Here is a 26,175-nt window from a genome sequence, read left to right on the forward strand (position 1 = left end):
ACAAAGACAGATACCTTATGAATATATATAATGATGGCATGACCAAAGGGGAAAAAAAAAAAGGGATAGACTAACTTAAAGTTTAGGATGCAATCTGTACCTGCCTTTTTGCAAGCAAACTGTTAGCTAAAATTAGACTTGATATAAGAATAATAGTATATATCATATTATATTATATTATATTATATTATATTATATTATATTATATTATATTATATTATATTATATTATATTATATTATATTATATTATATTATATTATATTATATTATATTATATTATATTATATTATATTATATTATATTATAACATATCATATCATATCATATTATATTATATTATAACATATCATATTATATTATATTATATTATATTATATCATAACATATCATATCATATTATATTATATTATATCATAACATATCATATCATATTATATTATATGAGAGAAAGGACTTTTAATTCTATCACTAAAGATAATACCTTAATTAGAACTCCATGACTCAAACAGTACACAAGTTAAATAAAGGAAATTCAGTATTTAAAACCACTTCAGAAAAATAAGCAGCAGTCCATGTTGCAATGCCAGTAGGTGAACGACTTTCACCTTGAAGAAAACATACTGCCTGCACAACAGGATTAGCTCTTGGGTGTCTGATGGGTGTGGAATCCTTACTTTCATTCTCACCCACTGATCCCCACCTGGGGCTACACAGTGTGCTGTTTCCATGCAGTCAGGGTGGCACAAGATTATCATGCACAGCATTAATATATTAAGCAAGACAGCTGCCTGAAGCTAGAAGACAGATTCAATCACACTGCTAATTAAAAGCCAGTATGCCACAAGTTTAAAGAAATCCCAGCATTCTCTTAATTTCCATCTCCCTCAAAAAGCTACAAAAAATCAACTGGGAATTTTAAGTTTCAAGTGGAAGGTTTTAAATTACAGTAATTTCATGATTAAAAGCCGCACCATTTTGACTAAAATTTTGCTCGCAACCCGGAAATGGGGCTTGCACTCAGGAGCAGCTAATATATGCAAAAAGTTCTGAAATTTCCCAACCCAGAAGAGGAAGTCAAGGTGCCGAGCCGAGTACCTGCCAGTAAAACCCGGGATTGCGCGGTTGTTACAAATTGGTTACTCTGTTGCGCAGTGGGTGGAGGCCGGCTCCATGCCGGCAGCATTGTGGGGGGAGGCAGGGGGCTCCGTCCCCGCCTGCTGCCGCCGCGGGAGCGGGGGACTCTGTGCCTGCCTGCCAACGCCGCTGCAGGTGCCAGCGGGCTCCACCCCCGCTTGCCGCTGCAGGGCAGCGCCAGGCCAGGGCGAGTGAGCCTGGTGGCAGCGGCGGCCAGCTCCAAGTGGCCCCCCCGAGCGGTAGCACTGAGCTGGGCCACCTGGCCCCGTCAGCAGCCCCGAGCAGGCCGAGCCTGCACAGCCCGAGTTGAGCCAGTAAACCCAGCGATCCCGCGATTCTGTTACTAATTGGCAACTTCGTTGCACCCGGGTCCTCGCTGTGAACAACGGTGCGGCTTATACACGGACAAAGACCTAAAGGCTGCCAACACCCGGAGCTGCGGCTTGTAATCAGATGCAGCTTGTAATCATGAAATTACTGTACTTTAAAAGAGTCTTCCCAAACTTGCATCATATGAATTTGATTTCAAAACACAAACAAGAAGATCAGGATGTGACCATGTGATTTGGGAGTCTGAAGTCAAGTTTGCAACCGATAAGCAAGATCAGATTTTTCATATCTGTATTTCAAAATTTTAAGGTAAAAACCTGATCTTGCTCTTGTTTAAATTAACACAAAAGTAATTTCATTTAATTCCGTTCAGTAAGACCTATATAAAAATCTGTCCAGAAGAAGACAAACTAAGCTGTGAAATTTGAAAATTTCGACCAAGGAAAATTCAGAGACCATTGTTGAGAATCAGGAACTGAAACCAGTCTGTATTCTGTGTCCCAGTATGTATTATGTGTCTTTTAGCTTCTAAACAGAAAAATATGACTATTCAATATCCTACTTAAAATTATTTAGGGGACTGGGAATGGGGTTATTATCTCTGCTTAATTTATTCTAAGAGACCCTGCTACTGCAAAAGAAAATGCATCTAGCATTTTTCCTCCTTTTTATCAAAGATGAATGTTCATGTTCATTGTACAGGCAAAAACTTCAGCATCAGGGGAACTGAGCCTGTGAAAAGCACTTTAGGCAGACGTACTTTGATTGAGTTAGGTAAATTGTTCTTACAGATTGGTTTCATGCTGTAATTTTATGTGCAGGAGAAGATGTTTGAACTGAACTTTGGCATATCTATACAGCTACCGAGGGATGCTATTATTTACCTCATTATATTCAGTCACTTCACTGAATAGTACAATTGGGGTCTTATGAAATATTGCGTTTTTTCACTGGAAAAAACACTGTGAAAGTGATCTTGACTAACCTGTTTGTTTTCATTCTGATGAGCCTGAAGGAAGAGCTGTGTAAACATCTGTATTATTGTCATAACTTCTGAAGTTCCATCAGTTTCCATCAGTGCATTCCTAGGAATCGAAAAGTTAGATATGACAGATCAGATAATTGGTCTGCCCATCACACCACTGTTAACTAAAATGAAAGAAAAAGGTACATTCGTTGTATAAACTGTGTCTGAGCTCATTACACCACTAACAGAAACACTAACTTCGCAGGCCTTTAAAATTTTATTTAAATTTTTAAAAAAACAAACCTCATACACAACTCCTACAGGTAAACTAGACTTAAGAAATATATAGTATACATAATTTAATTCACATAATTTATCCTACTTGAATAAATATACAATTAAAAAGACTAGCACAACTTCATTAGCCAAATTTGGCATCTGACCACTTTACTGTGTTCAGAGGAACTACTCCCATGATTAAATTAAGCATATTTTATAGTGTTTTGTGGGACTGCATCCCATAGGTCATTCTAGAGATTTACAAAGGTGAATGCTTCAACTCGCCTTCCACAGTGCAAAACAACCTTGAGCAAACAGAGCAAATGGAGGAAAACACATAGCAGCAATTTTTATTCTCTTATTTGAAATACATAAAGTAGAAAGGAGAAAAAATGTTCAAAGTTGCCACTGAGATACAAGTATTAGAGAATTGTTTCATTTCTTCCAAAATATATGAAGAGCTTAACACATTACTGCAACATGGAAATGTCACAAAACTACAGGCAAATATAATTGCTGATATAAAGAGAAGAAATAGTGCATGGAAACTCAAAACAGTCCAGGTGTACGGACTTCTGTATAGCCACACATAGCAAGAAAACATTGGGAAATAAAAGCAGCAAGTAATATCAATGTGACAATTTAGCACAATTAATCTCAATATGCATGTAAACAGCAGGGAAAGCTATTACAGAAAGAGTCAGAATGCTTAGATCGATACTTCTAATAGATCACTAATTCCAAATACAGAAGAAGTTTTGTGCCATCTGTAGAAACCTAACACAGTTTCTAAGCAAGGAAGTACATTTTTTTTATCAGCAGTTCTCTAAAATCTCATACGTGATTACAACTGGAATAGTATCTTAACATCTGCACACTATTTGATAATAGTTGGAAGGATGTTAGACAAATTCAACAAAAAACCCCAGAAGGCTGCATAAACCAACTGGTCTGCAAAAATCAGCTAACTTGTACAGTTTCATGTGAGTATCAAGAGGAGAAGAGACAGAGTGTTCTAAAAATACACCATAACTTTAATACCAACAATGTAGAGGAACAAGCACACTAAGCAGAAACAATTCAAAGTAAAGAAAGGGAGCAAAAATGCAGGCTTAGAAACAGGAAAACATAATTTTTTGACAACTTTTTGAAACATTAATAGAAGTGGGAAGTTTTACCAGGAAATACCATGTTGGACAAAGTCCTGCATTAGCTGAGAAACATAATTTTATCCATTTCTACTGTCTACCAAAGGGAAAGGATACAAAAGACTAGTGAAGTCATATATTTTTTTAAGAAAATATTTTATATAGCACTACCTTAAATAAGCAAAGAAGCTAGGACAAATTTTGTCTCCCTGTGCCATCACAATATACAGCCTCCAGCCTAAGACATCAGTACACATCTGCTGAAATCACAACAATTTTTAAATGCATATTGCTTTGAGAAAGGGATTAATCTCAGCTCTTCAGAAAATGCTATCTCTGTGCTGACATGAGACCACAGCAACAAAGGATTGCCAGAGCAGTGGCTCCCAAGTGGCTCCACTCTCACAGCACAGTGGTCTACAGTTTCTACAGCCCAGACTCATCTGTTAGTGCCTGGACAAACCTCAATGCGCATAAAGAGACACAAATGCCCCTGAACATGTCTTACCTGGGAGCCCTGTTTTCCTAAGAAGGGAAACACTTGATGAGCAAAGGATGTCAGTCACTAAATATATTCTTCTTGTATTGGAATTGTTAATACTAATAACCCTGGCAGTAGATCTACTTAAAATTGGTAAGTATTAAGTCAAGTGAAGAGAAGAGAAAAGCCACTGAAAACTGGACATAAAGGATTTGAAGCCCCCACGTGGTAACCAATATATTGGTTGCTTCAAAATAATGCATTCAAAACCAAACTCATTATTAACAGGTGGATCAATAGTTTAAGGCCATTAAGAGCATATCTACAACCATAAATCCTGAAGAGCATTCACAAAATGTAAAAGAGGCTACAGTGGTAAATGCAAAAGTTTCTGCTAAATGCTATTTTCATGCTGGCATAGGCCAAGCCATTTCAGCATTTATAATTTTCATCTCAAAATTGTATTTCAACCACAAATCTCTACTGAAGTACAAAATAAATTACAAATTTCAAAGGCTAAAATACAATGTAGTCAACTAAATAATGATTATTATATTGTAACTTTATTTAAATTTCATAAGATTTTAAACTTTTTTCATTATTTGCAGTCTACTACACAGAAAGGGACTTTAAAGCATACAGGTAAAGAAAAAGAAATCCTGAAATTATAATACTATAATACTGCTTCTGCTTAAGGAGAAAACCTCAATGTTTAAATGGGTCATCTAAAGCCCTTCCCACACTAATTCTAAAACTTACTTGAAAATTTCATTTACAATTCTGAAAATGGCAGGATGGCTTGCTGCTTGTGGCTGTTGATAAACAAATGGAAGAAAATTAGGTATTAATAAGAAACAACTTACACAACTGTCATTGCATAACTTACAGCTTAATTCATGGATGCTATTACATACCCATTATTAAACTGTAACTCTAAGATAAACCCTTACTAAACCCTCTTCTCAGGATTAGAACTCTTAGGATTCTCCATAGCAAGACCCAGCAGGCTCAACAGCTGATAAATGCAAACACCTGGGTTCCCAAACTGTTTATGACAACAATCACTATGACTACTAAACGTGGCAGACAGAAAGAACAGGTTGTTGCATGCAATTGCTAGAGGCTAGACATAGAGAATAGGTTTTTCAAAAAGCTTTTCTTTCCTCCTGGCAGACAACCCTTTCTGGATGTCCTTTGAGACTCTTGATACATCTTCAAAATTAAATTCCAGAAATTGATTTTATCATCTTTGCCTTTAATTGTTTTTCATGCATTTTTGTCTAAGACTTTTTTTTCACAGTATTATCTTCTTTTGTGAACTTCTGAGTTGCTAGTACAAGCTAAATATCTCAGTGTGTCAAAATATTTTTTTTAAACTTGTGAAGCCTTTTACCATGCTACCACAAAAAAGACTGTTTTGAGAGAGGCTTTATATTAAACATGCACCAGTTAACACACTGCTTTCTAATTCCATATTCTTGGGCTTTTATAGAACACCTAGAAAAAAAATCCCACTTATGCATTCCCCAAAGTACTAAGTTAAGTCGAAGTAGTAAAGCAAATCCTCACTTAGAGTCTCTGATGTTAGTGCCTGAAGATTTGGTAAGAATATAGTTCTTGAACAGCCTAGAGTAAAGCATGTTTAATAAAATGCATTCTATAAATTTTAGGAAGCATAGTGTTTATAAAATGGTATTTATTAATGCAGCTAAAGTGCTTAACACACTACTGAAAATTTTTATGCATTTGTTTCAAGCTAAAAAGCACCAAGTAGAAAATTAATATAGTACTGTAATAATATATAAAAATGATGTTTATAAAAATAAGTTATAATAATTATATAATAGATATAAAATAAGTTATAATAATTATATAGTTAAAACAATTAAACTGTACAAGGGAGAACAAGGACTTTGCTGAATATGACCCATACACGATAATATTAAAAACCAACCAACCCTTACTAAAAACTGCCTAGAAAAGTTCCTCCTCTGCCCCAGCTGTCTGCCTTACTGTAAATAGGAGGGGACACCTCATCTTGCTGTTTTGCCCCATTTTCTTTGCGCTGTGTCCAAGCTGTGCTATGGAACGTGCGCCACCTCCTGCTCCAGAGCAGGAGCAGCCAGCAGCTGCGCCCTGAATCCCACTGGCAGTGCAGCAGGAAAGGAGTCCCTGCCACGAGACCGATAGCAAGTATGGGCCTCTCCCTCTTTTGGGCTGTTTTCTGGCCTGGGGTTTGGTTTTTGGCTTCTTTTGTTTTGGGGGCTGCTTGTTTTGTTTGTTTGTGGAAAGACAGGACTAGAGCTCCAGAGCTGCCTTCCAAACCCAACCATTCTGATCTACTGGAGAGAGTGGAAAGGAAGTGAGAGTATGTTTCCAGTCCTATGGGCTAAAGGGTTAATTCAGTAATTTCTCCCCTGTCTTTCAGACTCTCTACCCACCTTTGCAGGCACACTTCTATGATAACAAGCTGACACACTGGATACAAACCAGAAAGGGTGCACCAACACATCAACTCACAGACCAAGATCAAATCCTAGCTCTTTTGAACAAGTCCAAAATAAACGTGCTGTATACAACAGTGAAAAACTCCTCACTTCTTCCTGACAGACAGCAGCACTCTAACAGTACTCACTACAAAAAATCATACTTAATAGACCCTAGGATTTTATCTAAACTACTGAAATCAGTATGAACTTCATCACTGGTGGTCAAAAGGGAAAAAATGAAAAACAAACTCAAGCTCAAACCCCACTGTTACCTAATTTCACAAGATTTTGATCAATGGACTGAATGGAATTAATTTGCAAGTACTCAGAGCAAGAATGCTGCGACAGTGCAAAAGTCTGCCCTGCAATTTGAAGATGGTCTGTTGTGTAGCAGGAGAAGAGCAGGCAGCATGATTCTGTTACTGCCAGCAGCAGTTCTGGAATTTGGGAGTGATTATAATTTCCAGGAGGGATTTTCATATAATTTTTTCCTTTTTGACATTATCTCCTTATATTTTCAAAATAAAAAGGCATTTAACATTTCAATAATTTTTGTCTGCAACTATTCAATGCTTTTCACAGAAATCAAACCGTACATAAAACCCTTCTAAAACATGCACAATACAGACAGCAGAATATACACTAAACAAAAATATTCAAACACAGAGAATTGGAGCTGCATGTGCAGTATTACGATAAAAAAATACACTTTTAACATTTTCCAGACACAAGTCTTAGAGAACTATACTACTTATGTATCTGTATTATTAGAAAGCAGAATCTTAAACAACTTACTTATAACACAAAGCGACAATTAAAAAATGTACTAAATTAAAAATTAAACTGAATAAAAACTGTAAAAAAATACATCTGTATCTACAGTAAGCAAGTAAATGGGAAAAAAAAGAGACAGAATATGGCATTTTATTCACATCACAGAATGCTCTGTACCAACCATGAGTAAGAATAAACATGGGGAAGTAAACACGCCCAAGGTCATACAGATTTGAAGTAGTAACTCTTGATTTCCATACTCACATGCAATTAATTGGACCCAACACTTCTAGAAGTTAAGCACATCTAACTTTAGGAAACTACTACAGTGCTGTATTTCAAATGTTTCTGTATCTTCCAATTGCATATTTGTGTTTCTGAATTTTATATTTACCAGTTTAAAATAGGAAATATTACCTTTTTCTTATACAAAATGCCAAGTGTGTTTCTCCTTTGAAGATTACATTTATTTTTAAAGCACAAGTATATTTTTACAGAAGTTTTAAAAGCACCTGAATCTATCAACATTAAGAATAATTTTCTCCATCCTTCCTCTTTTCCTCCTCATTAATGCTTCTTTCATTGGCTCTGTACACTGGGGAGGGGCTTGGCTGTACAGAGCTCAGGGGTAGTGGGTATAAGGCTGAGAGCCTGTGAGTGACACTCAGAGGGAAGGACAGCAAGGCACAGATCCTGCTGGGAGTCTGTCACAGACCACCCAACCAGGATGAAGTGACATATTCTATCAGTGGATGTTTCACGATCACTAGCCCTGGTTCTTGGGAGACTTTAACTCGCCAAATGGCTGCTGGAAACTCAGCAGTGGAGAGGAGACAGTCTGGCAGGTTCCTGGAGTGTGTGGAAGGTAACTTCAGGCACAGCTGGTAGGGGAGCCTGCCAGGGCATGCCCTGCCTGAGCTGCTGTTCACAAACAGAGAAGGGTGGGGGACATGTGGTGGGCACAGTGACCATGGAATGATGGAGTTTCTCTGTTCTTGGTGAAATAAGGAAGGGGACCAACAGAACCTCTACCTTGGACTTCCAGAGGGCAGACTTTGGCCTGTTCAGGACTCTTGTTCAGAGAGTCTCTCAGGAAACTGCCCTTAAAAACAAAGGGGTTCAGGAAGGCTGGACATGCTTTAAGAAGGAAATCTTAAAGGCTTAGGAGCAGGCCATCTCCATGTGCCAACAGATGAGCTGGCAGAGAAGACAACTGCCTTGGCTGAGCTGGGAGCTTTCATGGGAACTCAGGGAAAAAAGGAGAGCTTGTGAACTTTGCAACTCCAGATGTCATTAAGTAATACAGAGAGAAAACTAGAAAGGCTAAACCTCAACTAGAACTCAATCTGGCCATTTCTGTGAAAGAGTATAGAAAATGTTTTTATAAATGCAGTAACTACAAAAAGAGGGCCAAGAAAAATCTCCATCCTTTACTGAACATGGAAGGGAACAGAGAAGGAAGTTGATGTATTTAATGTTAGTTAGACCAGTTTTGTTTGTTAGTAAGACTAGTTGTCCTCAGGGCAGCCTCCTGAGCAGGTAGACAGGGATGGGGACCAGGACAGACCCCCTGCAACCTGGAAGGAAGTTGTCAGTGACACTTAGGCAATCACAAGTGTGCAGAGTCAGATGGGATCCATCCAAGGACACTGAAGGAGCTGGCAGTAGTGCTCATTAAGCCACTCTCCATAATTTATCATTAGTCCTGGTAAAACAGGGAGGTCTCAGATGCCTGAAGGTTGGCCAGTGTGACACCCATCTGCATGAATGGTGGAAGGGAGGATCCAGGAACTACAGGTCTGTCAGCCTGATGCAGTGCCAGGGAAGGTTATGGAGCAGGTCACCCTGAGTGCCATTACGCAGCACATACAGGACAACCAGAGGATCAGGCCTAGACAGCAGGGAATTGGGACAGGCTGCCTGACCACCCTAATTGCCTCTTATGACCAGGTGATATGCCTATTGGATGAGAGAAAGACTGTGGATATTTTCTACCTGGACTTCAGCAAAATCTCATTCCAGGGACATTGAGGTGCTGGAGCGTGTCCAGAGAAGAGCACTGGAGCTGGGAAGGGTCTGGAGCACAAGTTCTGCGAGGAGCAGCTGAGGGAACAGGGCATCTTAGCTTGGGGAAAAGGAGGGTCATGGGTGACCTTATCATTCTCTACAATTGCCTGAGAGGAGGGTGCAGCCAGGTGAGGGTCAGCCTCTTCTCCCAGGCAACCAGTGACAGGACAAGTGGGCGGAGTGTCAACCTGTGCGCACATCAGGAAGAATTCTGCCAGTGAAAGGGTGATTAAACATCAGAACAGGCTGCTCAGGGAGATGTTGGAGTCACCGTCCCTGGAAGTGTTAAAAAAACAGCTGGATGTAGCACTTAGAGTCATGGTTTAGTTGACATGCTGGTTTTTGGTCAAAGGTTGGACTCAATGATATTCCAGGTCTTTTCCAACTGTAATGATTTGATGATTCTATTCTGACAAGGTGGAAAACAAAACGCAGGAAGAATAGATGGTTTATAAAGAAGCAGCTAACAAATTTTAAGCAGTCTCAACCTATTGCACTTTTTTTGCAACATACCTTTGAAAAAAATAAAACTACTTTTGAAAGCTATCTCAGAACCAAACAGAAACTATAAATGACACCAATTCAATCACATCCCTTTCTACACACACAGGCTTTAAAAATCTGTGTACATACATGTCTACCCATTCCTGGTAAAGCAGAAAACACTGGTATGTGTATTTACCGCACCTTTAGTTGTTAATGCACACAACAAACCCTAAAGTTACTTCAGAAAGGAAGACATCCACTAACCCACTCATTTCCAAAAAAGCTAAGATCTGTGATGGTCACTTCACTTATTTTTATTACTTCCGAGTAACTACAGAATTTTCAATATTAATTTCAGTTTAGCCACAAAGTCACAAACATAATAGCATGGCATATAAACATAAGTTAGTGGACCATCACACAACAATTACTCTTGGAATTCATAAGAGAAGTACAGTGGTTTACAACTATCTGGGCACCTTACATCTCTAAGAGGTTTATGTACAGTATGATTACTGCATCAAGATACTTGATTTAGATAAATTACTCTGATAATGTAATTATGAAAGAGCTTATTGAAATTTCCTTCTTATAATGTACTATAATCAAATCACTAACATATTTCTGACTGTTTGTCCTCTAAAGGTTTTCTTCCAAGTAGGAAAACAGAAGTCTAGTTTTGTCTCATGATTCCACTATTACTAAATCCATAAGGCAAACAGAGCTTACATCCTAAAACACCATAATCCAACTGCCAAAAAATGCACATCCACATTCTTAAAAAGGTATTTAAATATCCTTCAGATAGGCTAAATAATTATACTGTTGGATTCAAAGTGCTGACTAATTTAATGTCAAGCAAGTACATCTTTACAGTACCATGTACATGTTGTACAAAATAATATGTATCTAGAACACAATTTCCAGAGCACATTATTTTCCTTCAATACTGCCTCTCTGAAGCTTCCCATCCTGGTTTTTTTTCACTTGTTATGCCATCTCCCATTTATGCACCCTTCCTCTTATCAATGCCTACCAATCATCAATATCCAGCTGCCTACCGCCCTCTTCTTTATGGCTCCATTTATTCCATTCTTTGTCCACAGGATGTCCTCTCTAAACCAGCTTTCAAAGCTGCTACACTGGTCTTGCCAGTCTGTGAATATCTTATTTTGAAAGCACAAAGTCTTTGGAGCAGAGACAAGTAAAGACAACATAAGTGTGCTAGCACAATAATGTTTCATTCTTTGCAGAGATCAGAATGTGAAGAAAACTGAAGTACGAACATTTTAAATAAATAATAAAAAATAACACTTGAAACAAGTATTTGACTTCTTTTTATGTATTTATAACCTAAATCTAGATAACTTTTTTTTTCCTCACCTGGTATATGGTGTAGTACCAGATAATATATACAATGTACAACACACCTGATACAGAAAAATTAGGCATAGACCCTGTATATAGCCTTGTGTGCTGCAATACCTAAATCCCCAGATGGCATATGAAGAACTGCTGACACCAAGCCATTGATAAGATTTGCAAGTATCATAATGGATCCCTAACATAAGAGATTTGCAAGTTCAATTAAAAGGAAGAATATTTAAAGGTAGCATTCTTTTCCTGATTAGAATACATACTCTGTAAGCAGTTTCATAGGCTGAAAATAAAATACCATATGCCATTCGTTAGTTCTGTGATTTTATGAAACATATAATTTGAGTGCATAGCACACGTGTTATTTCACACTGCAATTAACAATTAAATTTACATTTAGTGCTGCAAACGAGCTCATTATTTTTGAAAAATTACTGTGCCAGGTTTTCTCTTAGGAATGATTTTTGGTGCTCTGCATAACACAGCATTTGAAAACAAACTTTAATTACAGTTTAGCAAATGTTTTGCATTAAGAATTTTGTTAAGGTTTGCAAACAAAACCAAGTAACTAAGCAGTCCATAATAAAATAATCTACAAGGGATTCCAGTTGTTCATACTGCTGAACTCCAAGGGCACAAAGATTGAAGTAAAAACAGATTCAAATCCTTCCTGGCCAGAGTTTGTAAATTTTTAAGACAGAGGAAGGTACTCAGCACCCTCACCAATGGGGATCCTCATTTCTTTACCTCATCATCACTGGATGAAATCTTTTTTCTATTCTATCAATTCAGTGTAAAAAATAAAAAATTTGTGATGTTTGTAAGACTCAAGATTTGGCTTCCATTAACAAGTCATATGTCCCATGAAGGCCATTTATGCTGATGTATGTCTCTGTGCTGACATATCTGAAAACTGTCACTCCTGAAGAATGAAAGAGCAGTCACATGTACTATGTGTTGCACATACCAGCAATGAGTTTTTTATAATACGAGCCACTTCTTCCAGTGAATTCAACTGAATGGAAAACAGCTGGTCTAGAAGATGTAAGGTAGCTTTTTCAAGGCTTGGTAAGTGACGAAGCCAAAGGCTGAAGACAGCTGGTTCAGGAAGAGAGATCTTCTTCCTGGTTTAGAAAGAAAAACGAAAGGAAAATACTGTCTTACCTGAGTAACTAGAAGGAAGACAAAAAAACCCCATCAAAAACAAACTAACCCCTTTTTTTTAAAAAAACATAATGGGGAAAAAGGATGCACAAAGATCAACCTGAAGCAAGAGAGAGATCTTGTTTACAGTAGCCTGTTCAACAGCAAATCATAATAGCAACTTCACCACACATTCAAAACCTAGAAATTTGGTCATGATAAATCTCATCAAATGGAAACAGAACGCTTAGGTCTAGAGCTCCCTTCCTCTCTCAAGAAAGGTCCTTTCCCTGGACCTTGTGCTCTCTCAAATCTGGACTAGCTCCTGCAAACAGCTACTGCAGATAGATGAGTAGGAAGATTCTGCATAATATTTCTGTTGTGTAACCAAAACATTACCTATCTTTGCAGGGAAATAATGAAAAAACCCAAAACCAACAACAACAACAAGAAAAAAAAAAAAGAAAACAGAAAAAAAAAATACTTAGAGGTAGCTAAGTCTTCAGCCCACCATCACCGAGCAGAGCTATTTAACAGATAACTATTTAACAAATAGTTAAGAAGTTAAGAAATTATCACCTAAAGACTTCAGCTATTGGTGTGTATCAGTACAAAAGAAATGGCACAGTGTGGACCAGCATTAATCAAAATACACTAAACTAACCACCCAAGAAGAGATACCACAGCACAAATATCCTGAAATATTTTCATAGGTATTGACCAAAACAGTATATAAATAACAAGACATATTTGCCTTGGTCTTAAATCAAGTTAAGATTAAAAAAACCTAAAATTAGACCGGAGAGTACATGCAAACTAAAGCTACTGGTAAAAGCAGAAAGAATACTAAAGTCATTTTCCGATCTATTTTTAATATATTTATTTTGCCACACATTCGTTTAATTATCAGCTCTCAGAATTCTGAATTTCATTTAAAAGCCTGTATTTTTCCCACACAATATTACGTACACTTAAAGTGTGCATGTGGAGACAAGAAATACACTGAAGTATCCAGAATTTCAAAACTGTAAAGCAATGCTCAATTTTGGGATGCTGTTTTACTAAATACTACTATTAAAGCACATATGCACATCAGAGTAAGTTAAGAATGACAAGATATTAGCTAATTTTGCCACTACCAACTTTCTTGTTGTTTTTGTGGTAGCATGGTAGACAATATTATGGCAGGAAAAGAAAGCTAATAAGCTTACATAGAGGTATTGCAACTGCAAGATATAAAAACCATTCAGGAAGTTAACTGTAATGATTATACTTCCAGAGCTGAACTTGCAGGTCATTCCACCAGGACAATTTTAAGTTCTTTGGAGCCAGTAAGTGACCTATTTTCAGGGGCAGGCTTCACCCGTGTTCAGAAAGAAGACATGTTCAGAACACAACAGTTAGGGAAAATAGAAGTCAGTTGTCAGAGCGAGAAAAAAATAAAATGCAAGCACATTTACATTAAGACTACATGAGCTCAGTGACAGTTCAGGAATATAACATGCAAAATTCATGTGAGCCTGTATCTGCTCTCAGGGAAACCATGCACTTTTGTTGAGGACCCTGCAAGAGTCACTTAGTCAAAAGTGAAATGTGAAATCAGGTATTTTTGTTCACTCTGATAAGTAAGTAGTTCAAAAGTTAAGTAAAGAGACATTTATTTCAGTCAGAAGAACCTCTTAGGATCATCCAAAGAATGGCCTTACTCACAACATAAAGTGTCATAAGTCTGTCATGAGGACTGCCCGTCAGCTTACTGATATGAGAACAAACCATCTGTTCAGAACCTGTGAACCTCCTCTCAAAGTCTTTCAAACTTGTGGAACATGAATGATAAATGAAGCCACAAATTACGGACACGCAAAAAACTGAAGGATAGCTCTTTTTGGGCACATCTTTCACTACAAACCTCCACATTCACTTTCCTTTTTCATTCCTTTTCCTCAGTTTCTAGCAACATACATGGATTAGTTATTGTATTTTTCCATTAATTATCTATTTTTGTCTGGAGCCCTCAAAGGATGACCACAAAAATCTTCACTGGAACATCTCAGAAATTATGATGAGTACAGAGGAAGCAATTAAAACTAAATGAAAAAGGAGAGAAATTGGTAATTGACATAAAATGTTCACAAGGGAGATTTCCTAGTATTAAAAAAACCAATTGTTTATAACACAGCACCTCAGCTACAACTTGAATAAAGCAATTCTCAACCAAAAGTAGGCTGGCTTTCCCTGACATCTTCCCTTTCCTGGCATAGCCAACCTTGCTGATGTTCAGCTTCACTCAGTTGGTTTTCATCCATAGACTGATTTTATCAGAACAGTGGGTTTAGTGGTAGCAAAACAAGCAAACCTGTATTTCACAAATTGCTCCTCTCTCAGATTCATTAAAACTAATCTACTGAAAACCAGGAGAATTTAAAATCTGGAGAACAAATTTCACCAAAAAACTCCCAACAAAACCCAAAAGAATTATGAAAACATCAAACATAAGGATCTATCTTACACAGAGAAAAATGAAAATGGCTCCCAAAATGTTGTTAGGAATGGTAATACATTATATGACACATAAATGACATTTCTATGAAGAATTATCTCACAGTTTCCACAAAATTCCTAAAACCTATTGAAGGCTCTAACTTCCTTTTTAGTGAATTTGTGAGACAACGTCCCAGTTGATATTTAAAGCTGTTATGTCAAAGTTTGTGCATCAGCAATGTGAAATTCTGCTTTGGCCCACAGCCTCAGCTCTGCTATTTAACTGACAGGGAAATACTTTACTAGAAAGGTGTACAGTGCATTCAGCACACAAACCTAGAAAAAAAAAATTGACTTGAATGTCTTTATGAAAAAGCAAAACAATAATACAAACCCTGCTACTTACTTTAAAAACGCTTCATTCACAGCCTCTAGAAACTCTGAACTGAGAATTTCTTTTGATGAACTTCCATGGTAAAGAAGGAGAGTTTCCAGCAACGGAGTTAAATCAGGCAAAGTAATCAGAGGCACACAGAAAATGGACATAGCATTCACATGACTGGATGAAATGCTGAGGGAAAATATAAACACAGTTCATATTACAGAAGATTAAATGTAAGACATGCATACCTAACTGCTGAAAAATTATTTACTAGAATGACTGTTGACATATCATTCCATATTGCATGCAGAATGTTAAGAAGTCATATAAAATGTTGATATCTAAGTGCTCAAAGCAAACCATGTGAGGGATATCAACACCATTCTGAACTGAACACTCAGTTGTGCTGCTCCATCACCACATCCTTCCTGGTAGACACTTCTCTGTCTTTCCCAGGGTCATGAAGACTAGAGATTCATAGCTCCCCTGTAAGTTTTCTAGTGCCCCAGAAGAGACAATCTAGCTGCTTTTCAGGCCTCCTGTTGCTTTTTTAACCTCTCTTTCCTCTTAACAATTTATAAATCCTGCTGTCTTCAAGTGCTCAGCTGGAAAAATTTTGTCTTACAGATCTTCAGCTGAAGGAATATGTAGCACCTTTGGATCTTTATATACAAGCTACTCATTGGATCTTCTCACTAAACTACATGGTTGGAAATTATTAAAGACAGTAGAATCTGGAATATAAAGAAAATACAGAAACTTGTTTCTAGCACATGAAACTGTAGCATTGACAAGAAGACACGAAGACTAAAAACTGTGAAATACTGAATTGTAGCAAACCAAAATATGGTAAAATAAAGATATTGTTTGTAAAAGGTTTCCCTGAACTCCTGCAAGTGTCTCCTGATTGACTAAAATAAGTGTATTCTCTGCAAGAATCTGGATGGATTTCTTTGAGGAGTCACCAATAGTACTTCTGAAGACCTGAGATGGGAATCAAGAGGCTGCTCAGCAGTATGGACATGAGGTACTAATCACCATCATTTAAACAGAGAGAGAAATAAAACATGACACATTATCAAAGATGCACATTTCTGAGTAATTACCTGATTAAGTATTTGTTTAAGGTTTCTTATACTGAAATACTTCAAAATGCACCTTTGGTACAAGTGCTTTTGTAGGAATGGTACAGTTATTTCACGACTATAAGGCGCTCCCTTTTGACTAAAATTTTCCCTCAAACCCGGAAGTGCGCCTTATAGTCCGGTGCGCCTTATCTGATGTACAAAGTTGTGAAATTCACCAAACCGGAAGTGTGATCTGTGAGCCGTGGGGGAAGCCGGCAGTGCCACGGCAGCCGGCTGGAGGCGGGCCCAGGGGCCCGCGGCACCGCCCCTGCCGGGTACAGGTGGGCCCGGGGGCCAATGGCTGCCGGGTTGAGGCGGGGCCACGTCCAGTAACCGTGCAGAGGGGAGCTGGGGGCGGAGCCTCGCTGCAAAAAAAAAAATGCGCCTTATAGTCCAGTGCACCTTATATGATCTACAAAGTTGCGAATTTTGCCGACTCCTGGGGGGTGCGCCTTATAGTCCGGTGCGCCTTATGGTCGTGAAATTACTGTAATTATTGGGATGATTGTATCGTGCAGCATTATTTTTCAGGATACACAGACCTGAAACTCTAAAACAGTTCCCTTGCGAAATTATGTTTCTAATTTCTTACCCAGGACTTGCAAAATTTATCAGATGAAATTAGTCTTACTTAACTTCAGAAGAAAAACTATGTAAAGGCATCTTTCTTTTACATAATCTTCAAAATATATTCTCAGAGAATAGTGCACAATGCACTCCGCTGTGTACAATTAATTTGCACAGTTATTAACATTTGAATTTTTAAAATATCACTAAATTGAGAAAGGGGAAAATATACACTTCTAAAAGCAAACATTTTTGTCTCTGGAATTTGAATAAATATCCATATAATAATTCCTACATCTAAAACCAACCTAAGTCCAAAGTTTTCCCTTTCTCCCAGCAGAAATCAGGTATTTCTCTTCTCAACAGTCTCAACCAACTTTTCACCTAAGTCTGTTTCACCCTACTTTTAAAAATGTGGGCGTTTATTTCCTACATGGAAAGAAACTTTATGATACTACTCATTAACTGCATCCATGATTTTAATACTAAAATCAGTTCTAAACAAATTCAGCCCATTTAATCTTCTTTAGCAAATATCTAGGTGCAAAGAGGAAAGGGAGAAGAATAGCCAAGATTTTGGGTCAGGATGCAAGAAAAATATTTCAATCAGCCTCTTCTTTCTTGTAATTTTACAAGCCGTGTGAAATAGGTCATAAAACTCTTTTCAAAGCATTGGTTTTGGCTCTGAAGGGTAACAGAATTTGCAAAGGCATTTTCCTTCATTCAATTCATTAACTATTAATTATTTCAATTTAATTAATATTTAAATGCTTTTATTTACTTATTAGGTTCTTTACTATTTAATAATAACAACAATAATTTCATTTATTTTATTACATAGCACTATTAGTGTAATAATTTCACCACTAATAATTAAATTATTAATAAGTATTGCTTATTTGTATTTAACATTCTGTTATTAATAATTTAATCTAATGAATTTAATACACTTAACACAGAAGACACAATTTAAATGCATAGTTTATATTAAAAATATAATCTTTTTTTCTTTTGTTTTCTTAGCTGCAATTCACTTAATTTACATGCAATCCATCGGGTCTACTGACATTCAAATGACATCATTTTTACAGTACCAACAAATTAATATGATCTGCATTTCAAGGTCAGTAGAAAGGTACAAATCAGACAACAAAAAGGCATGATCATGTGAAAAATAGTGACAACAGCACCATTAGGCAAATGATCTTTGCAGGTCCCTTCCAACTGTTCTATAACTCCTAGGTTAAGTGCAAACTTTAATGTGAAGCCAAAATTACCAAGCTTGTCCATACCTTAAATTATCTAACATATGAATCCAAAACTTTTCAACTGAAGCCTAAGTTGTCCAAGACTGTAACATGATCCTCCCTAAACTGTAATGACCCAAATCAAAACATATCAAAATTATGTTTATTTAACACCTACCTCTCCTGAATGTTAAGTCCATTGAACTGGTTTTCTCTGAGTTCTGTTACTAATGAACCAACCATCTGTTAAATAAAATAAAATAAATAAAATAAAATATGTTATCTTTACTGCCAATAAGCAGACATTAGTTGCATGGTTCTCTGTGTGACTGATGTACTGTAAAGGTTAATAACTTGCCCTGTTCATCTATTTTGATTTTTAATTTTTTTTTATTATTGATTTTAAATTACAGGTCTCCAAGTCACTGAACAAACTGAATTGCAAAATGTTATTATAATACATTATACTTCATATATTTCAAAACAAAAAAATATTCATTTTAGCTCTGCTTCCCCATGAGTTAGGGCGCAACTTTCAGAAGACCATTATTAATAATTTTTACATGCTTTGTTAATTCAAGTCAATATATTATTAAATATTATTCCCACTATTTTTATATATCTTAAACATAAAAGTGACTCTAGTTAACTTTTAGGGCTCATCTCCCATTTTAAATGCAGCAAATATAGTAAAAAAAAAAACATTCAGAAATTACATTCTAATACATAAAATAATAAATACAATTTTAACTTCATGGGCAGAAATAATGATAGAAGAGGGTTTTTCTTTTGTTATAGCAGAACAGCAATGGGAATTTTGTTTTTATGAACATCTATTACAGTGTAATCTAATAAAAATTTCTCATTTGTCCAGAGATCTCCCACTTCATTTTTTCTCCCACTTCATTTTTTCCCTTAGAAGGTTGTAAAAGTAACTGAGGTAAGAAAAGATAAACAAAGTTCAGTTCATGTTCCTTATCACAATGACAGCTCCATGTATGTGCTTATAAACTGGTGATTTATTATTAACAAAATCTCAATTACACAAAATACTTACATTTTTAACCATGTGACAATAATAATCTGTTGATGTGTAGCCCAGAGCTGATATGAATGTACTGGTTTCCGCTTCATTACTTTCCCACTTAGAAGAAGAAAAGAGATGGCATAGCAAACTCTGAAAAATCAACAGAATGGCAATAAAGTACCAGGCTACCACAAGCTGCATAAAGGAACAGGGCAGCTATTGAACTCTGTCTGAGCTGAGGCCTTTTGATCGGCTGTGGCCATTTTACACCAGGGATACAGAAGAGCAGACAGCTCCCACCAACCATAAGGAAAATGTTGCAGCTGCTACAATCAAATGTGGGTTCACTCACACCACACAATTTCAGCAGTTGTCCAACAGCAGTGGAGAACATACACATCAAAACCAAAGACCTTTGCTAGGTTTCAGTTCTCTGGGAACTATTTCAATCATCTGTAGTCTCGGTCAGTACCATGATCAAGAAAACAAAATTTTCCATATCACTTTTTCAAGATGCTCTGGAATTCAAGGCCTGGTCTCACACTGTAATTTGCCTGATTTCCTCGTTATTTTGAGAAGATGATGATAAAAATCTTATCTTGACATTTACTTCTCTACCAATTTCACTACCAAATGCGTTACATCTCATTAAAACCTTTTAAATACATCATATGATAATCTAAGCACTCCTTTGTTTTTAGATTCTGAATCAGATTAACAGATTTGATACACTGGTTCTGCAGGCATGAACTCATGCTTTCCTAGTTCTTAAGCACTACAGCTCTGCTGTCATTTGGACAGATCTTACACCCCAGCATCTTCCGTAGCAAACTCATTATGAAAACCAAAAATGCAAAATCTTGAGCAGGTTTTAGCTTCCAGGTGTCACAACTGAGCTGAGATAATTCTATGTTGATTATCAAACTGTCTGCTCAGCATTTTTTACAGCTTTCACTTCTTCCTGCTCTTGACTGCTGCACGCTGACATAACAACAGTTATATTCCAGGGTTTATTTCAGAGCTTTATGTATCACTGACACATTAAGTATAAACTATATATGGCACTAAGTATGTAAAATTCTTTGTAACAGAGGGTCAGGAATAGTATACAATGTAAAAGGTCTTCATTTAAAAAACATATGATTAAAGAAAGGTTCAGATGCAACCTCTGTGAATTCCATGGCTTTAGGCTGCTTTATTCTGTGCATTCTTATTAATAAAAAGAAGAACCTGATGAAAGATTTTTGAGACCAGAAAGAAAGAGAAATCTCATAAGCTTATTTTCTCCTTTCCCAAATTCAAGTATTTATACATGCTTCTGTTGAACATCCCAAAGCAACTGCTTCAGATGTCCCAGAATTAGATATATTCAATCCATGTGTTCCACATTTGATTGATGTGAGAGAGAAGAATCAGCAGAAGAACACCAGAAGTCTAGGAATAATCATAGTTATCAAAATAAGTAACAAGCATTTGGGATACCTTATTTATTGTACCTCAGAATTCTTTTACTACCTTGAAGAATTATGTTAAATGTTTAAATATAACTTTCTTTCATTGCACAACTTTTCTCCTAGATAGCCCTCAACAGGAGCAACTGCTGGTTTATTGCCATGTAGAAAAATCCCAAAATTCAAAGAGGACGAAAAATGATGTGGTAAAACAGTTTCAAAGTAGTAACTTACACTGAATTCTTTTGCATTCTTAAGAAAAGACAGAAAAGAGTGGATTTTAAAAATGTACAAGCCTCAAAATGTGTCCAAAGTGAAAGCTAAAATCTATTTAAACTGTATAATCTCCCAACAGACCTTAATCAATTTATTGATAAAAAATAATAACCCGTATATATTTTATTGTCTTTTTCAACTATTAATAAAGTTACATTTTCTTTTCAGAACACTATCAAGGGTATCTACAAAACAGGACAGTTTGCCAAACAGAATGAGATAAGGGACCAAACTGCAAGTCGAAAACAAAAAAAACCGAGGAGTTACAATATCAAACCTGGGATGCCGCTTTCACTAGAGGTAAGGAAAGGGCTTGAGAAGTACAAAGTCTGTTTGGATTGCTTAGTGAAAGACTTGCAAAAAGCTTGACCAGTGATAATAAACATAAAAATCTCTAAAAAGGATTTGACATGGCAGCAGATGACAGCTAAATGAGGGAGTGGCTTAAAACCCCATACATTCACCTGTAACATTACAAAATTTATTATCTAGTGACCCTTTTTGTAACCAGAATTTTCCTAAGGGTAAAACTAATTGAACACTCTTTGTGAAGAGTACTTTCAAAATTACTTTTCCCCCCTACCCTTGTGCAACAGCCAGTGCTAACCAAGCAATAGAAGAAAGACAAAAATGACTATACATCATCAGAGTCTACATGACTACATGAAAGTCCTGCAACACTTTCCTGTGTTGGTTTTTGGTTTGGTATTGTTTTGGGGTTTTGCTTGCTTATTTACTTGCTTGGGTTTTTTTGTTGCTTTATTTTCAAATTATTAAATCTGTCCAAGGAATCTGCAGATTTTTTTCTTGAAATGTACAAAGTCTCAGAACAGCCAGAAGGGGGCAAGGGAAACACAGGCAATGTGATACTGTAGTCAAGATGAAAGGAGTTATTAGGTATTTATACAAGACAAATAGGTATTAAAGGTGGAAAACATGTAAAATTCAGCTCTATGTCTTATGTATTTCATTTTACTGGCTGTTGCAGTGGAAAGCCTGAGACATCCCTACATGCAACAAAGATATTTGTTAACAGTAAGTTAAAGCATTTATCTATTTCTGTTTAAAAGCTTTCTTACTCTTCTAGAACACATACAGAAAGTTCTCCTCCTCTCTAGAAAAAGTAGCTTATTTGCTTCTTATAAATTTTGCTTGTAATGATAATTCTTTTACTACTCTGTATTAGCTGTCTGGAAGAAAAATTAATACTGATGCTTCACTCATACTTGACAAATGACTAGTTAGGATAAGGAATATTTAATGTCTTCATCAATGGGATGGGATTGAGTGGGACAGAAGGCTCAAGTGCATTCCCAGCAAGTTTCCAGATGTTACCAAGATCCATGTCAGCTGATTTCTTGTGGGAAGGGATGCCATGCAGAGGTGTGAAGGGATGCCATCCAGAGGTAGGAGGGGCAGGCCTGTGTGAACCTCACAAAGCTCAACAAGACCAAGTGAAAAGTCCAACACCGTGATTGGGAGAATCTACAATATTTCCAAAAGGGATGAATGGACTGAGAGCAACCCTGCAGAGAAGGGCTTGGGAATATCTGAAATTAACTCTTTCAGGAAGTACTATAGAGAAATCTAAGATTTCAGATTTTCTAACATATACAGGAAACAAACCTCATGATAGGTTCCAATATTACATTATGAATCTCCCCCAAAAGCATTTTGGAAAATCAAAACACATGACACATTACAGAGCCACAGTATCGATCACTTATTTGATACTGATGACTTTTAAGGAATCATTTCAAAATCAATAGCTACAAGGTATTCAAGCACATGATGAGAAAATTGTCAGTACTAAATGCACTCCTGTATTGATGGTATCAGTCATGGATCCTACACTACTCCAGCAAAGTTAACAGCTGGAGAGCTACATAATCATCTGTTATTCCTGGTAGTGAATCAAATACCACTCAGTGTCTAATCCACTAATACCACATTTCACAAGCCAGGGAAGTGGGTCTGCAGCAGAAATACTGCATTCAAAAGGAAAAATAACAAGTCCCTTTTATTTTTGCATTTCCAGAATAGAGATGGTGAATTTTGGAAAACAAACAGCAGTCAGGCATACTGCAACATCAGAAGTGACTTTTTTCTTGATTTCTCCCACTACTACTAAGTAAGAGGGAAACCAACTTGGCTGCAATTGCAAGAGAAGAAATCCATCCCCATGGCCTATGATTAAACGCACACTATTCAAAACCTCATTCAACCTGAAATTGAAAAAATGTGAAAAAAGAAAGATGAGACCTGATTCAGTCCCTTTTATAGTTCATCTGGTGCATGCCTCTTATGCAAACTAGACTTGTCACTCAATTTTGTTCACTCACGCACAGCCAGCCCTTCTCCAGGAAGTGAGATAGAGGTGGGGGACTATGCATGAATCTCAAGGCAGAGCAGGAACTTGGCTCAGAACAGCACTGCCCCAACTCCACAATCACACCTTTCCTGTAGCAATACTTAGAACGTTTGGGACAAAACATGCTTAGGTCTGATTCTCTACAGTGCCCCTCAGTCAGTTGGCATATGAAACAAGTTGGGTGAGAGGCTTGACCTGCTGAAGGGTAGGAAGGCTCTGCAGAAAGATCTGGACAGGCTGGATTAATGGGCTGAGCACAGTTGATACGGTGATGCGCTGGGTCCAGCCCAACACTGGGTCTAACACAACAAGCCCAGACAGCACTACAGGCTGGGGCAAGAGAGGCTGGAAAGCTGCCCAGCCAAAAAGGACCTGTGGGAATGAGCAATGAGCCAGCTGTGCTCAGGTGGTCAGGAAGGCCTATGGCATCTTGGCCTCTGTCAGCAATAGTGTGGCCAGCAGGACCAGGGCAGTGAATGTTCCCCTGTACTCAGCACTGGTGAGGCCACACCTTAAATGCTGAGTCCAGTTTTGGGCCACTCACTTCAAGAAGAACATTGAGGTGCTGGAGCAAGTCCACAGAAGGGCAAAGGAGCTGGTGAAAGGTCTGAAGCACCTATGAGGGACAGCTGTGGGAGCTGGGGATGTTTAGTCTGGAGAAAAGGAGGGGAGACTGTATTGTTCTCTACAAATGCCTGAAAGGAGAGTGTAGCCAGGTGGGGGTTTGTCTCTTCTGTTACAATCTCAGTAACAACTGACAGCATAAGAAGACATGGTCTCAAGTTGCACCGGGGGAGGTTTAGACAGGCTATTAGGAAAAATTTCTTCATTCACTGTCAGGCATTGGAATAAGCTGGCCTATTGGTAGTGGCACCATCACTCCTGGAAGCGTTCAAAAGTTGTGCAGATGTAGCACTAGGGCACATGGTTGGGTGGCAATATGGCAGTGCAGTGTTTACACTGGACTTGATCTTATAGGTGTTTTCCAACCTCTGTGTTTCTAAAGAGGGCTAAGCAACTAAAATACTTTTCACATGTTAAACTAACTCTTCTGATACTCCTCTTTAAGTAATGAAGACTGACTTCCATATGCCATAAGGGATTTGTTGAATTACTCTGTAACTTTGTTCGTAACAAACATATCATGAGGAATGTGACTATGAAACCCTAGAAATCAATTTTCTGAAGCAGAACTTGTCCCTCCCCTGATTTAAGTAACATCTAAGTCTGTCCCAGGCAGACACCCACTCAGTTAGTGTCCACAAATCTAGCAAGGCAAGGAGATGCTTTAGGTGCTAGTACTGTACTTACCAAGCAGAGATCCAAAAGCTCTGAACCCTTTCACCCATTTTCTTTCTGAAATAGCCAATATTTTCCTTCACACGTCAATGGAGAAAAATATAGAAGCTTGAATTAAAGGCACAATTACTTCTGAAATTAGACATCAACACTTAAATAGAACCTGGTTTTTATTACAAGATAGCAAGTTTTATGCCAGTAACTGTATTGGTGTAGCATCTGTTCTGCAATTTATGACACAGTTTCAAAGACATTCCAGGGGAGCCAGATAAACCAATTTATTTCTGGAAACTTCTCAACACACTCTTTCCAAAATGTTTATGTCCTCAGAAGTAGATGTGAAAATCAATAGCTCCAATGTATTTTGAACAGTGGAGATAGATGATTTCACTGGGATAAGCCATTCAAACCTGACACTAATTAAGACTTTCCAGTGATAATACGGAGCTCTTCTTTGCCATCTTGGATGAGTCTATCAAAGCAACAGTACAGCAGGATGAAACTGAATAATCTATCATTTATTCCAAAGAAATACTTCTCTTAAGTATATTCTGCTTGAAGACACAAAGTGTAGTTATTTTTTGAGACAAGACCATTAACAACATTTTGCTGAATATTAGGGTCCACGTGAATCTGTTGGAGTAAGTACAGCATGGATACCCAAGGGGAAATATCTGAAATCTGGTCTAGTAACAGGTTTATTTCTGACCTTTCTATCAGCTTCAATGGGAACCAGATTTCCTCAGCTCTGCTACAAGAAAGCAGGTATAATATGAAAAACTATATCTTATTCAGAGGAAGCTTTAGAATTAAGTGCTATTTCTTATTTGCATTTAATCAGACTTTGGAATGAGAATTTCTTGAATGTCAATGACTTCAAGAATCTGTACATCAGCCTTGCTCTTAGGTGGTTCCTCTACAGCCAGATGGCCCATGACTTGCAACACAGAAGACAACAAGTCAAATTCTATTTCTGATTTGGCTAAAAAAGTACAGTAAATTCACGAATACAAGCTGCACGGAGTATAAGCCGCATATCCGGTGTGTTGGCAACATTGATGTCTTTGTCAATAAATAAGCCGCACCCGGAATATTAGCCACACTTTAGTTCACCTCGAACTTTCACAAAGTCGTCATTTAGTAACACAATCGCGGGATCGCCGGGGCTTACTGGCTTACTGCCGACCTCGGAAACATTGTTTTCAAGTGAAAAAAGACACATCCTTTATTTACAAGCCGAAAAAGACAGGAACAATAGTGTGGTCATTTTG

At 37.3% G+C, this 26,175-nt stretch overlaps 2 protein-coding genes across 5 annotated transcripts in view; one reads left to right on the forward strand and one right to left on the reverse strand.

Moving 5' to 3' along the window:
• Positions 1-26,175, forward strand: part of LOC117011070 (aminopeptidase O (putative)) — a 386,126-nt gene that overhangs the window by 241,449 nt on the left and 118,502 nt on the right. Inside the window, exons 19-21 of one of the 3 annotated variants that reach the window (XR_004420849.1) lie at positions 16,167-16,566; positions 18,257-18,356; positions 21,403-21,534. The gene's annotated coding sequence lies outside the window, so the exon portion shown is untranslated. Of the gene's footprint in view, positions 1-16,166; positions 16,567-18,256; positions 18,357-21,402; positions 21,535-22,222; positions 22,270-26,175 lie in introns of all 3 variants that reach the window. The other 2 variants (XR_004420848.2, XR_004420847.1) reach the window with 2 other exon arrangements.
• The window catches only part of FANCC (FA complementation group C), a 64,316-nt gene that overhangs the window by 12,793 nt on the left and 25,348 nt on the right, over positions 1-26,175 (reverse strand). For both annotated transcript variants that reach the window (XM_033086323.1, XM_033086322.1), the window contains exons 4-9: positions 19,538-19,657; positions 18,659-18,723; positions 15,564-15,728; positions 12,501-12,657; positions 5,100-5,152; positions 2,451-2,550 (exon numbers count right to left, since the gene is read on the reverse strand). In XM_033086323.1, coding sequence (XP_032942214.1) covers positions 2,451-2,550; positions 5,100-5,152; positions 12,501-12,657; positions 15,564-15,728; positions 18,659-18,723; positions 19,538-19,657 — 660 coding nt within the window. The remainder of the gene's footprint in view (positions 1-2,450; positions 2,551-5,099; positions 5,153-12,500; positions 12,658-15,563; positions 15,729-18,658; positions 18,724-19,537; positions 19,658-26,175) is intronic.

Source organism: Catharus ustulatus, chromosome Z, assembly GCF_009819885.2.
Source record: "Catharus ustulatus isolate bCatUst1 chromosome Z, bCatUst1.pri.v2, whole genome shotgun sequence".
NCBI lineage: Eukaryota > Metazoa > Chordata > Aves > Passeriformes > Turdidae > Catharus > Catharus ustulatus.